Here is a 12,753-nt window from a genome sequence, read left to right on the forward strand (position 1 = left end):
AGAAACAGCTCCTTTAAAAAATGTATTAAACAAAGGAGGGGGGAGGAGGAGACTGTGTACAGCAGAGAGACCCTTGCACCCAGAAAAATTCCGTCACCCTACTTTAAATCTGCAGGCCAGCTCCTGATTTAACCTGGAGTTTCACATGTCACTACGAAACTCTGGAAATGTTGCCTTTGCAGATATGCCAAACACATGAACTGTTTTCAGTGAAGTCAGTATTTTTCCATATCTGCTATTGTAACTCTGCTGGCAGGCTGGGAGTAGCAAATCCTCCCTTATCTCCCTCCTCTCTAAGAGCATCTCTCTGTTTAAGTACCAGCTAACTTAGATCATACACGATCCCCCTTGGAAAGTGGACAAAGAGGGGGGTGTAAGCAACAAACCACAGAAGGAGGTGGACTGTCATGCACAAGGAAAGTAGCAGGGATAAAGAGGTGACTAATGAACAGAAGGGGGTGCGTAAAATCCTACTTGGATTGACTCTCTGGAGAACAGCTGTTTCCTTGTAAACATCTTGCTAGCTGTCCAAACAAGAAGTTCAGACACAGAACAATAAAGGAGAGCACCCGGGTAGAAGCACTGAAGGCATGGGCTCACTCACTACCCTGCCAATTGCTCCAAGTGGCAGAATTCAAAAGCCAGGGGAACATTAGCTATACATTTAACCCTGCATGTGCTGTGTTGCAGCAAACAGCCTGCAGAGACACCCTTCTCCATCTGTGAAGTCCTTCCCAGCCCTCCTTTCCCCCACTATTTCTGACACAACAGCAGAGCACATTACTTGACAAAAAGGAAATATCCTCATCAGAGCAAGGAGAAACAGCCACAAAGCCAAGAAATGAAAACACTGAACGTGGCAGCCCAGAAGGCCGAGAAAAGTTCTACCACTACGCTGGCAACAGTAACTTGGAAGTAGAGGGAGTTACACCAGAAAAAGTAAAAAGAGTCTTTTTATTAGTCCTCAGCACAACACAAGCTACACTGGCAGAAGCACTTCTATGCCAATACAACTGTGTCTGCACAGGACACTTGCCAGTACTGCAAGGTAGCTGTGGAGTGAGGAAGGAAACCAGCACAACTATGCCAGTAAACATTCCTAAGGCAGGCTGGTCACAGAGCTGCTGCTACAGTGCAGACAGCTACCTGCACTGCACAACAGCAAGGAGAGACATGCACCACCTTTGTCTGCTTCTTGATGCTTAAGGGGATCAAACATATATGTGTGCAGTCACAAACCTGTCCTATAAACCCTGTCCCCAAAATGCCACACAACAGTTACAAGAGTACATTAAGATCACATGCATTTCTCCAGGACAGGAGGGGTCACTTCAAGGAAGGCAATAAGATAGTAGGACACAGTAAGTGACAACAGGGGAACCCTATATCCTGACCCTGGAGTCCAGTTTTGTACACTTCCATGTCCACCTCTGGCTCACCTATCTTGACTTTGACATTCTAGTCAATACAAACTGCATGTATCCTAGGAAATTAAATACCTATTTCTACTCAAAACAACTGCAGCAGCACAAAAAAGGTAAGCACAATGATACTCTCATAGTCAGAAATGACAACAAGGAATTCCACATTTTAGACACAGTCCACAAGTTCACACAAAAGACCTGGTGCAGTCAGATTTGTTTTACCTTTTTATTTCTTCAGGGCCGTTTTGTTGTAGTCATGTACAAACAGCCAGAGAAAAAGACATGCTAGCAAGGGCTGCTCAAGAATAAACATTCGGTCATTACAAGAAGAGAAGAAGAGAAGACAAGAGTGGAACTTGTGCTAATCAAAATCCCTCTGAGCATAAAAGAAAGCAGCTGGCTTGTTGCATCAAAGTCCAAACCAATCAGGGACTCCACCTCGTCTGGGGTCACCTTCCTCCTTCAGCTTCTCTTTCTCCATATATTTATCCCTGAAGTCATCGAAAGAGCGAGTTTCTGCATCTTGTTCTTTCTCTGGAAATAGGTTGGGAAACTGAAAGGTTTGTCCTTGGCCCTAAAGGGAAAAGAAATGGTCAGAGAAACATTCCAGCCTTTCTGCAGTAGCTATGATCTTAGGGTGAAACAATATGCTGAATTTTCAGCTAGTGCAGAATGGTACCTCGTGACCTCCCAAAATCTCTTTCCACCCATGTCCCCAAGATGCACATACATCCCTTCTCCTCAAAAGCTAACTTTCAGCCTGTCTTCCTGTGGGCTACTTAAGATACTGACTTTTGATTTATTTTTTTTTTAATAGATGAATGATCAGGAGATGGACATCTCTTCAAAGACTTTGAATCAACTCAGACATGTTGTGTGAGTCATACAGTAAAAGCAAGACGAGCAAAATAAATGATGTTGTTAAAGTAACACCACCAGGGACATACACAGTGGAGCAGGCATTCATTATGTTAACACTCAGGATATGAGTAGTGCTTGTAGTTGTTTAGATCTCAGCTAAGGATAAGAGAGAGCAGCCCTAGCAGCTGTTATTGGAGGGCGTAATGTGGGAATACAGAATAACAGATATCAGAGGTCTCTTATCAACAGACATAAAGACTATGGTGTAAAACAATTACAGTGGGAACAATCTGTCTAATATATCACTAATGAGATTAAAGTGATTACATCTGCATCAGTCATTCTGCCTAACAGACAAGTCATTTTAGTGAAACATCATCATCAGATCTATGTCTCCCACTTGGAAAATAAACATTTGCTTGGTCTCTGTTTTTTATCTAACAGCAGGAAACCATTTTTCTGTGGAAATGTACTATCCCATTAACATTACCTACTTATTTTTAGTGGCATTTGCTCTAAGCATAACTTCATTAAACTCAACAATATCAGCCCTTCCATTCTGTATGGGACTTTGCATAATAAAATTTGTAACTGGTCGCCCATAACTCTAAAATGACTCTCTAAAACACTTACAAACATTACAATACATTAACTTCTTTGGCAGCATTCTGCATACAAAAATCTCAAGAAAAGCATTTAACTGCTTCAGATGAAAACAGGTGGGTTTGGCTTTTTTTCTGATCAGCCAGTCTTTAAATTTATGCAGTAAATACAACCAAACAAGAGGCTCAGTTATGAAATGGTACCACAAAGGACATGAAAGGAGCATTCCCCAGCATACCTACTCTGCATTTTGGGATCAGAAATATGACATAAATAAATCCAACACAACCATCACCACGTCCCTGACCCAGCTGAATGGCTGCTATGTTTTATTTAATCATATACACTCAACCTGGCAAATAACAGGTGTGAAAAAATCTAAACTTCATATGCTTTGGAGAGAAAAAAGCATGTGCTATCCCAGATGAGATTATCCAGACTGGAATCTACAAAATACCAACTCTAACCAGCAATGCTTCGGTTGTTTTTGTAGTGCATACTTCTTGGGGGTTTCCTAAGAGCCTGACCATACTACAAAAACAACAAGGGAGCTGCTGTGTACATTGCTTTTTCCTTGATTCTAGCCTGGATAAGCTCAACTGGAACATATCAAGGTTTTCCTTTCCATTGGTGTACACTCTGGGATTTCAGCTCTTTTGTACCTTTATATTTCCAACAGGTATCCTCATAATAGCTGTTCTTTGACAGCTAAAGCACAGTCCCATTTCATGGCACAGAAACTGGCCTTACCAGGGTCCTTGAGCAAGCCCAAAACTGCAGCCTACTGAACCTCTTCCTGCAGTAGGATCAGCAATAAGCACCCCTGAGGCCAAGCACTGCCCAGGATTTTAGCACACTGAAGCATTTGGAAGAGAATTTGCTAATATTACAAACAATTGCTGAGTTTTAACTGCACTGTGGGCAGGTCACTCAGCCCTGCAGGAGCTACAGAACAGACAGGGCCCATACCAAAGATCTGTCTGCCCTGGAGAGGAAGCCATTTTAGTTAAACAAGTCAGAAAACAACTCAGGCTAACATGGTAGGCACACCACCTTCACTGAAAATCTGAGAACTATTTATATTGGTAACAGTGTAGTAAGGGACTGTTCTTGTTATGCAGCTCTTTCCTTCTGGTATGCTTCCAGGACCAATGCATTTCCCTTATTGGAGAATGAAGGAAAGCTGTCCCTAAAGCATACTAACAACATCCACGGTAATTCACTAAGCATTGCAAAACAGTTATTATTTTAAAAAGAGGGAAGCAAACAAAAAAGATACGCACAGAGGCTGTAGCAAAACCAGACAAACCTTTAAGCTGTTTATCAAAGTGCTCACAGTTCCCATTTCAAGGCCGGTGGAAGTCAAATATTGAGCTGAAAATGTCAATCTGTATCTGGAGTCTTTTAATAAATCAAAATCAGCACAGACAAGTTGGCTCTTTCCAGTTCTTGTTTTGTGAAGAAATTCTGATTTTGGCTGGCAGCCAAACACGATTTGAAACAGCCAAGACATTACACCCTGAGAACTGAAGGTTGATAAATCTTAAGTAACAATACTCTGCAGTAATACTGCACTGTAAGGCTCTGGAGTGATGAAAGCTGTATGAAAAATAGCTGTTGTGCATGCTCAGTAGCTAGTTTTCAGAAGAAGCCTGTATCTTGGGTATTTCAAAATTTCAAAAATACCAAAAGGCATCAACTTACATAAAGGATTGTGAGTCTGTCCAGGCATATTTACACTCAATGCATCTTTCACATAATGCCAGAGGCTACTGAGGTTCAAGCTCATATGCCACCTCCTTAAAAGAAAGCCTACCAAAGGGACAGAGGGATTGTCACTCCTTTACACAGTGCTGCTTTGCCTTAAACTTCTTCTTTGCAAAAGTTTTTCCTTCTATACAGCAACCATCTGACAACCATATGATAAATGCATCCTCAATGAAATCCTCGCTGAAAAAAAGCAAGCAATTTTTACCACGTTCATCAGGGTTTATCTGGTTTACAAATTGCTGGAACATGAAGTGCTGGCACTTCCAACCGGAAAGAAAGATTCTGCCTTACTTGAAAACCTTGCATTTGTCCACAGTTTTACCTTTTGCAAGCTGTTTATCCCTTTAATTGCTGAATTACTGAAATTACCATAAGCTGAAGTAACCTCTAAAAAGGCTAGAACTTGCTTCTGCTTTAGAACTTCTGCCAGCATAATTACCTTAGCTAGAAGCGCAGAGAAAAGGGAAGAAGATAACACCACCTTTCTACTCAACACAGCTGTGCTAAAAGAAAATCCTGTGAAAAAGACAGACACTGGAAAAAAAGTAATTTTGCTAGGATAATTCAGTCTGTCATGGAACTGGGTGGTGCACTGACAGCAAAAGATCTTTTTCACCAATGTGAAGTGATCCCCTGATACTCTGGAATTTGTCAGGGTAAGCTCTACCACCATGCGTTCACCTCACTCTCAAGCGAAGCTTTATGATACTATTAAAAAAAGGAACAAAAAGCCCCAAACAAAGCAAGTCAGAGGTGGCACTGAACACCTAAAAAAATAAAGGCAACATGATGATTTTTACACATTGCTCTTCTCAGTTTGGGGTCTTCCCACCGACCTTCCTTTTTCCTACAAATTCTGAGGTTATGCACAAGTGAGATGTGTGGTCTCACAAGCGTGTTCAGATGACAGAAACAAGACCCATCAAACCGCTATTCCTCTAATCCTCAATTCAGCATTACCCAAAAGTAAAAGTGAATTGTATACAAGGCCTTATGAGGATTCATTTGTTAAATGCTAGTTACATCCTTCACAAAAGTGACCTAAGCATCAAACATTTATTTTCCCTTTAGATTTCACGCCTTTGTCCTAAGAAAGAGTGAAAACACACCTTGTTCTTGGAGTCTGTCTAAGGAGTCATCACAGGAGTGGCACAGATTGCTTCCATTCATTTTACTGAGAGGTTAAGTGACCATAACTAAGCCTATGAAGTCAAGTGCTGGCCTTTCCACTGCTGAGCCTCACGTCAGAAAACTGCTGGAAGGATTATCCAGCATAAATTCACTTATACTTCTCTGACCTTCAAGTCCCCTGAAAAGTTTAGAAATGGAAGATCAGCACAGATATTACTGTGCAGCAATGATGCAGCAAACACCGATCATGTAAACAACTGTGAGATCTTCTGGTTATTTGGATAATTGAAGCACTTACTACTGTCCTTCAGAATTAACAGAAAAGTGTTGTTTATCGTATTATTAACTACAAAAATGTTGGACTCCCAAAAGCACGGGATTCAGTCCAGCAGTAGCAGCAAACGCAGCTAAGTTTAATAATCCAGGGCATTTGAACAATTCCCCTACTGCTGCAGTGGTAACATCTGATGCTAAAACGTATGGCAAAACAGCACAGAAAGCAACTTCAAAAATCCACTCAGGAACAACACTGTATATGGATCATCCAAGTTTCCTGTGAATTCAAAAGAAAACTGCTGTCACATCTGATGTGCAAACAGGCTAACTACTGTGAATGTACAGGATACTCTAAACAGGGGTTGAGGAGAAAGCATTTGCAAAAATGTTCCCACCGGTGCCATCATTCAAGCAGCTAAATAGGTGTTAGTCCTAACGCTGACAAGGTCAGACTCCTTTTTACAGCCATCTCCACTCAATTTCTCAAAACAGGTTTAATTAAAAATAGGTCTGGATTCCAGAGGCTTGTCTACAGTTGTGCTCCCACGGGTACTAACACCTGTTAAGCTAAACCAGTGAGAACACTGAAGGAGGAGAAGGAGGGGATGTTGTTTTTTTTTAATTTCCCTGATGTTAAGGCAACTGCAAAGTTTCCCACTGGTTTTCTTTTTTTCTTTTATTTTCATTATAATAATTATAGCTGTATTGGAGTAAGGAGAAAAGCTGCTGTATTACATATATTTTATCTCGTTTGCAAAGATATAAAACTTGGGTTTAATTTAAAAAATAGAACAGTGTAGAAAAGTAGCATTTGATACACAGGGCCATAAGTCTCTAACTTAAACCTTTCTCACCACATTCCAAAAGGGGAAAAAAGGCAAGCAGGCTCTGGAATGGCAAGATAATGTTGATCCACAGCCTTCTATGATTTGAGGTATTTTTTTAGTGTGAAAATATTATGCTTGGACAGATCACTTATTTGTCCAGTTACCGCCTGAGAATAAAGTAAACAGCTCTGAATCTCCAAGAAATAGTATTTGGAAAAGAAAGGACAACAATGCTTACATGTGGAACAGCTGGGGCACTAGTCTGACACCTAAGGGCATGTTGACTATGACTTCATACACCTTCCACCTTTGAGACACTTGCAGTAAGTCAAAGGATGTGTGTGTTGTGCTGGGACACATAAGGTGATGGTTTATGAAGCAGAGAAACAACACTGCTCATGAGAATGAACCCAATTTCATTCAGGTAAACTGCACCACAGCTGCACACTGTCACACTGGAAAGAGCAATACTTCCACCTAGTGGGCAACAGAAAGATCAACCCAAGAGCTTCCAAAAACACATTCGTATTTTTCCAGTCATAAGCAGTTTTAACTTGAAGCTGGATTAATGAGAGAAAACACAGCTGGTAAAAATGGTGGGAAAGCCCAGCTACTCTGACTCATGGCAGTTGCAAACTAGTTCTCATGAAAATAAGGATTTTACAGTGGTTACCAAAGACTTTCCTAAATTAGGCAGATAGTAACAATGGACTGCATGGGGCCTGTAATGGCCTGATCACACCATGAATGAGAACGAAGGCAAACCCTTTAGATTCAGAAATTACTCTGGGTTTCTGGCTTCACCCACTGTTTCAAGCTGGTGTGAACACAGAGCTGGGAGCTCATTGTCTGAGACATCAGAGCTAGTGATGAAAAGCAACAAACAAAAGTAAAAAGAGAAAGGGGGAGGAATAAAGAAACCTAAATGTTAATGGAATTAACAGACCACGACAACAATAGAAAAAACAGACCAAAGAGACCAGGAATGAGGTGAGGAAAAAACACAGACACCAAGCTTCACTGGCAAGAGTTTAGCAAATGGTCAGGATTCCCTCCCTTGACCTTGATGAAAAACACCACCAAAAAGTGTCCCCCGACCCTGTCCATGGAAGAGATGGAAAACAGGACATTCCTTAACAACTTATTATGGTAACTATAGTGTAAGGCAACAAGGGACTCTTGCTGTCCCATGTACTATGAGAGCTCAGCCACAGTGAACAGGGCTCTGTGCATTGCCCGGAAGACAAAATGGGAGGCTGGAGAACAACCAAACTACTCCTGTGCACCTGCCTCCAATACCAAGCTAGTTTAGGTAAATCTCCACACCTGGGCTGACCAACCCTGAAGGTTATGGCAACTATTAGAATGAGGCTGAATGTGAAATAAATGTACAAAGGCACTGCCTTAAACCTCTTGCTCCAACAGAGCAGCAGCATTCTGCTTCCCACTCCTTCCCCCTGAGTAACTATGGGTTGCAGACTACTCCTTCTTACCTCAGCAGACATAGGACACAAGACTGCATTACAGTGAAATAAAATTTGAACTGCAGTTCACCAGAGACCTATGTCTGCTTCAGTCTTGGGAAACAAGTTTCTAAAAGCAAGGAAGTCACTATCAGGAGGCTGTGGCAATGGAAAGTGCCTGCAACTACCTACTAAAAGGAACAACACTCAGAGAAAGCAACTTGTGAGATAAAACATCATCAATTCAAGCATTCACTTCCTAATCATACAGTCCTGCTTTCCAGCAAATAAAAACCTAGCACAGACAGTCCAGGTGGGAGGATTTGCTCACCAAAGCAAACTCTTCCTTGAAAAAGCAATGTGTGTTTTAGCCATAGTAATGTAAAATCCTCACAGAGATGAGGCTGTCTTAAACTTCAGCAGAGTAAATCAAAGTAACTCCTCATCTAAATATAACTGTTACTTTTTAGTAACACTGCACTTTACATATCTCTTAAATTAGGTAAGGGCTGTCTAGAAAAACACTCCGTTCTTACTTTTCTTTCTAGTCCCCTTCCCAGAAGGGGCTTAGAAAAAAACTTCTAAGCATATTTAAACTTTGAAATATTAAAAATCAGACTTCCCATTGTTTGTGCCTCTTGAGTTTGACCCCAAGTCCATATGAAAGCTTAGCCAGTGTTTAGGGTCAGAGTGTTCCTCCAACACTGAATCCTTGTCCCAAGACAGAGTTAACAGTGACGTTATGTTGCCAACTGCAATTTTGAGCTTATGGTTTTACAACCATAAATACCATCCCTTTAATGTCATTTTGGTATGTGAAGGGGTTTTCTGTCACTGGTTGCACTTCTTTTTTGCATAAAGACAGGTAAGCCTGACAGAAGTTTAAACTATAAATTGGTCCTGCTATGAAAGAAATTTACAAGAACATGAAGCTCCTTTTCCACTGGCCAACCAATGTATGTTTCAGAGTCCGGTTCAGCCACAAAGCAAACTTGTTTAGACATGACTAAAGGCTCTCCAAGGAATAAGCCCTAGTCTTCTCTGAAATTCAAAGACCTTTAATAAGAAGTTCCCTACCCTCACAATATATTCTTTCACTTACTGGACATTTCAGCAATCAACCACACAAGTTGTGAACCTTCCAGCACACAGAGTACAGGGTCAGCATGAAACTCTCTGGCAAAGCAGCACCCTATGACATCAGTCCACAACCTACAGACAGACCTCAAACCAACATGGGACTTATTTTGTTTGAATTTGATCTTTAGATCAAGTCATTTAAATCTCTTTACATTCTGGAATGTGTTAAAGAAACTCTCACTATTACAGGATTGGCAGAAATATTCAGCCAACCAGGACAACTCACTGGCCATTACTTTCAGCTGGCTGGTTAACAGTGCCTTCCTCTTTCCTCCCAAGTGTCCATGTTAACTCACCAGCTGTACATAGGCAACCTTGTAATCTGGCTTCTTCACTCTTTGATTCCTGTGATTCCTCTTGTTGTTTGCACCTGTAGGAATGAAGAAAATCCCACCTTTTACTTCCCAGGACTTCTGAATGCCCCAAAGTGAGGCCAAGCTGAAGGAGGGACTTAGCCATCTCCGATTTGTTAAGAGGAATACTCTTCCTTCACTACCAGCACAGGACCACAATTATTAAAGGACACTGAAACTGGTGGACACTGTTGTCCTTGTTTACAAGGAGGGAAAGAAGGCATCACCAGCCTGCTGCCACTGTGCCTTCACACACAAAGTCTGAAAAGAAGCTAGGAGAAGTCTCCCAAGTAGGGGCCAGGGGTGATAAACTGCTCTCCAAACATCCACAGCTTCAGGAAGACAATGAGAAAATTACCACTAAGTAGCCTTAAACTTGACAATTTTTACTATTCAGCTGACGAGCTGGATGTACTGTTTATACACCAGGATATTATATTCCACATCCAAACAAACTAAAGCACCTCAACCTTTTCCAGCCATGCTGGTCACAACTGAAGTGGGAAGTACAACTCACCCCTACATGTTAGGCAGACACTAAAGCTCTCAGATTATTAGGAGTTCTAACCCTGTTTAATCCCTGACTATATACCATCACCTAAAATTAGCAAAGGGGGACAAAATGGTGATAAGAACAAGCATAAGTATTTTTCAGTGCTGTTTGGAAGTACATGTGTTTGGTATTTATGACTTAATTTAATTCTGGTTTTCACATGAGCATATTACAGATGATACTTCCACGGTTTTTCTTCCTTTGTAAGTTAAGAGTTTTACAACCTTATTTTGAAGCTTTTTCTTTCATCCTCCATTTTTCACTACTACAGGGTCCTTTTTCCTGTTCCTTTTAAGGGTTCTTCCTTTGTAAATTAAGAGTTTTACAACCTTATTTTGAAGCTTTTTCTTTCATCCTCCATTTTTCACTACTACAGGGTCCTTTTTCCTGTTCCTTTTAAAATCATCCTTTATCTTACCATCATAAACAGACAATTCCTTTCATAGAGTCACTACATGAAAAATGAAAAACCCAGCCATCAAAGATGTCTTAACCAACAAGTCACTCACCACCCAGTAATTACATTGCCTGGTAATCAAAAATGTAAATTAACATTAAAAAAAAAAGAAAAATATTCCTAACTGCAGTCACAGAAGCTCTGGGGAAGGAAGCATTCATATGTAAAGGTGACATTATCTAAATTTATCTTACTTGAGTCAGAGATGAATCCCTCTGCCTCCAAGTCAGAATTCAGCATGGGTTAAACTAGGAACATTTTTTCTTTTTCTCTTGGGTTGTTTTTTTGTTGGGTTCTTCGTGGACATTTGGGTGGTTTTTTGTTGTTGCTGTTTCTAGGGGTTGGACACGAGACAAATACCACAAGTGGAAACATTCCAGTCTGTAGCAGAAATCTGGTAACAACAGGTGATAACAACCTGGAATTGTGTTAAGATGTTTTTCTGGCATTATCAATGGGTTCAACAGAGCATTTTTCTTTGCTCTACAAACTTTGCCTTTTGTTAGACCATAACACCTCCTGTGTGTGCATGCAAGCTAATATCAGCTCATTTTTTAAACGAAGGCTACAGCTGAATTTGTTTAATTACTACTTGCATTAAAACAGGTGAAGCAGTTCCTTCTGAAGGGAGACACCCACTGGTCTTCAAGGAGAAACAATCACCAAGTACCAATTGCAAAAGCACAAGCTAGATAACTGTCAGGATGATCAGCCTTTTTTAATTCATATTTTTCTTTTTAGAGTGAAACTTACATCATAATTTAATCACAGCATTCAAATATGAAGTGGTGCAGTATTTGAAGGGATGAATAAACAACTATGCTACAAGACATCACCAGCTAAGCACCTGGAACCAAAGTCTGCTGAAATCTGACAGACCTTTTGGAAGATAAAAGTCTACTCTGGCTGCACAGGGATGCACAGGAATCATCCCTCTGCATTACTCAACTGCACTTACCATACTGTATCCTGGTCCTCACAGCAGCTACTGGCACATTGTATATTCTTTGAAGGTAATTCCTGATATCCAATTTTGTCATTCTAGGCAATGAAAAAACATTTTGGGGAAAGAAAGAAAAAAAAGTGTAAATACTGAAACAAAATAAACTAGAGACTGGTTGATACTGAGGAATAAATATGTCTTCTTGCTTTAACCAAGACAGATTTACAACATGAAAGTGTAAACTCAACCTAGACCACACACTGCTACAGCGATTTATGATCCATAAACTGTAACAACTGTCAAATACTTATCCTCTGTAGCCTCAACATTCAAAATGCCAGGTATATTCAGTGTTCATCAGGCTTTCTCACTGCCCAGCCTGAGATGCCTTTCTTTACTCTGAGTAGGAGCTGCTGATCTTACCAGAACCCGCCACAGTCTTACAGGCTCTAATGTGTGCCAGCAAACTGGTCAGGCTGGAAGAGTCCTGACAAATAACTGGATACCACCTTGCTTACTCTGGATCAAATTCCAAGCACTTCCTTCTTCCCAAGCCCGTCCCTGGGAAGGCTGAGCCTCACTAACACTGGGGGAGAGGAGCCACGCAAGGCTCCTCATTAAACCAGTGCCCTCGCCGCCCTCTGCAAGGTCTGCGGGCCGCAGGAGCCCCTTTGCTGCCGCGGCACTCGGCCCCCAGCGCTGAGCCCACGGCTGCCGTGCCCGCACTCACTCCATGGACACGCGGAACTGCACGGTGTCCTCGGGCTGGGGCACGCCGGGCCGCACCAACAGCATGAAGAAGTTGGGACGGAAGATCCGCAGCTGCGGGCCGCCCCTCTGGAACAGCGGGTACCTGCGGGAACACGCCGCCGCTCACTGACCGGCCGGTCCCCCCATCCCCCTGCCCCGACTGAGCCCCACCGGGCCCCCCCGCACCCCACCCCGCCCCACC

The 12,753-nt window shown here is 41.7% G+C and overlaps 1 protein-coding gene across 1 annotated transcript; it reads right to left on the bottom strand.

Annotated features, from left to right (window-relative positions):
* Positions 1 to 1,636: 1,636 nt before the first annotated feature.
* On the bottom strand, positions 1,637 to 12,689 carry MRPL23 (mitochondrial ribosomal protein L23). Its single transcript, XM_041481257.1, has 4 exons — positions 12,532 to 12,689; positions 11,817 to 11,899; positions 9,792 to 9,865; positions 1,637 to 1,998 (listed from the first exon to the last, which is right to left on the bottom strand). Exons 1-4 carry the CDS (start codon positions 12,594 to 12,596, stop codon positions 1,834 to 1,836), a joined length of 387 nt encoding a protein of 128 aa, XP_041337191.1. The 5' UTR covers positions 12,597 to 12,689; the 3' UTR covers positions 1,637 to 1,833.
* Positions 12,690 to 12,753: the final 64 nt, after the last annotated feature.

Source organism: Pyrgilauda ruficollis, unplaced genomic scaffold, assembly GCF_017590135.1.
Source record: "Pyrgilauda ruficollis isolate IOZ18807 unplaced genomic scaffold, ASM1759013v1 scaffold55, whole genome shotgun sequence".
Lineage (NCBI taxonomy): Eukaryota > Metazoa > Chordata > Aves > Passeriformes > Passeridae > Pyrgilauda > Pyrgilauda ruficollis.

Excerpts from the sequence above, each read along its gene's own strand:
- MRPL23 (XM_041481257.1), bottom strand. The coding sequence starts at position 12,596 with ATGCTGTTGGTGCGGCCCGGCGTGCCCCAGCCCGAGGACACCGTGCAG. Across the intron at positions 11,900-12,531 it reads CAGTTCCGCGTGTCCATGGA|AATGACAAAATTGGATATCA; the intron begins GTGAGTGCGGGC and ends TTCATTGCCTAG. Across the intron at positions 1,999-9,791 it reads AGGTTGCCTATGTACAGCTG|GGCCAAGGACAAACCTTTCA; the intron begins GTGAGTTAACAT and ends TTTTCCCTTTAG.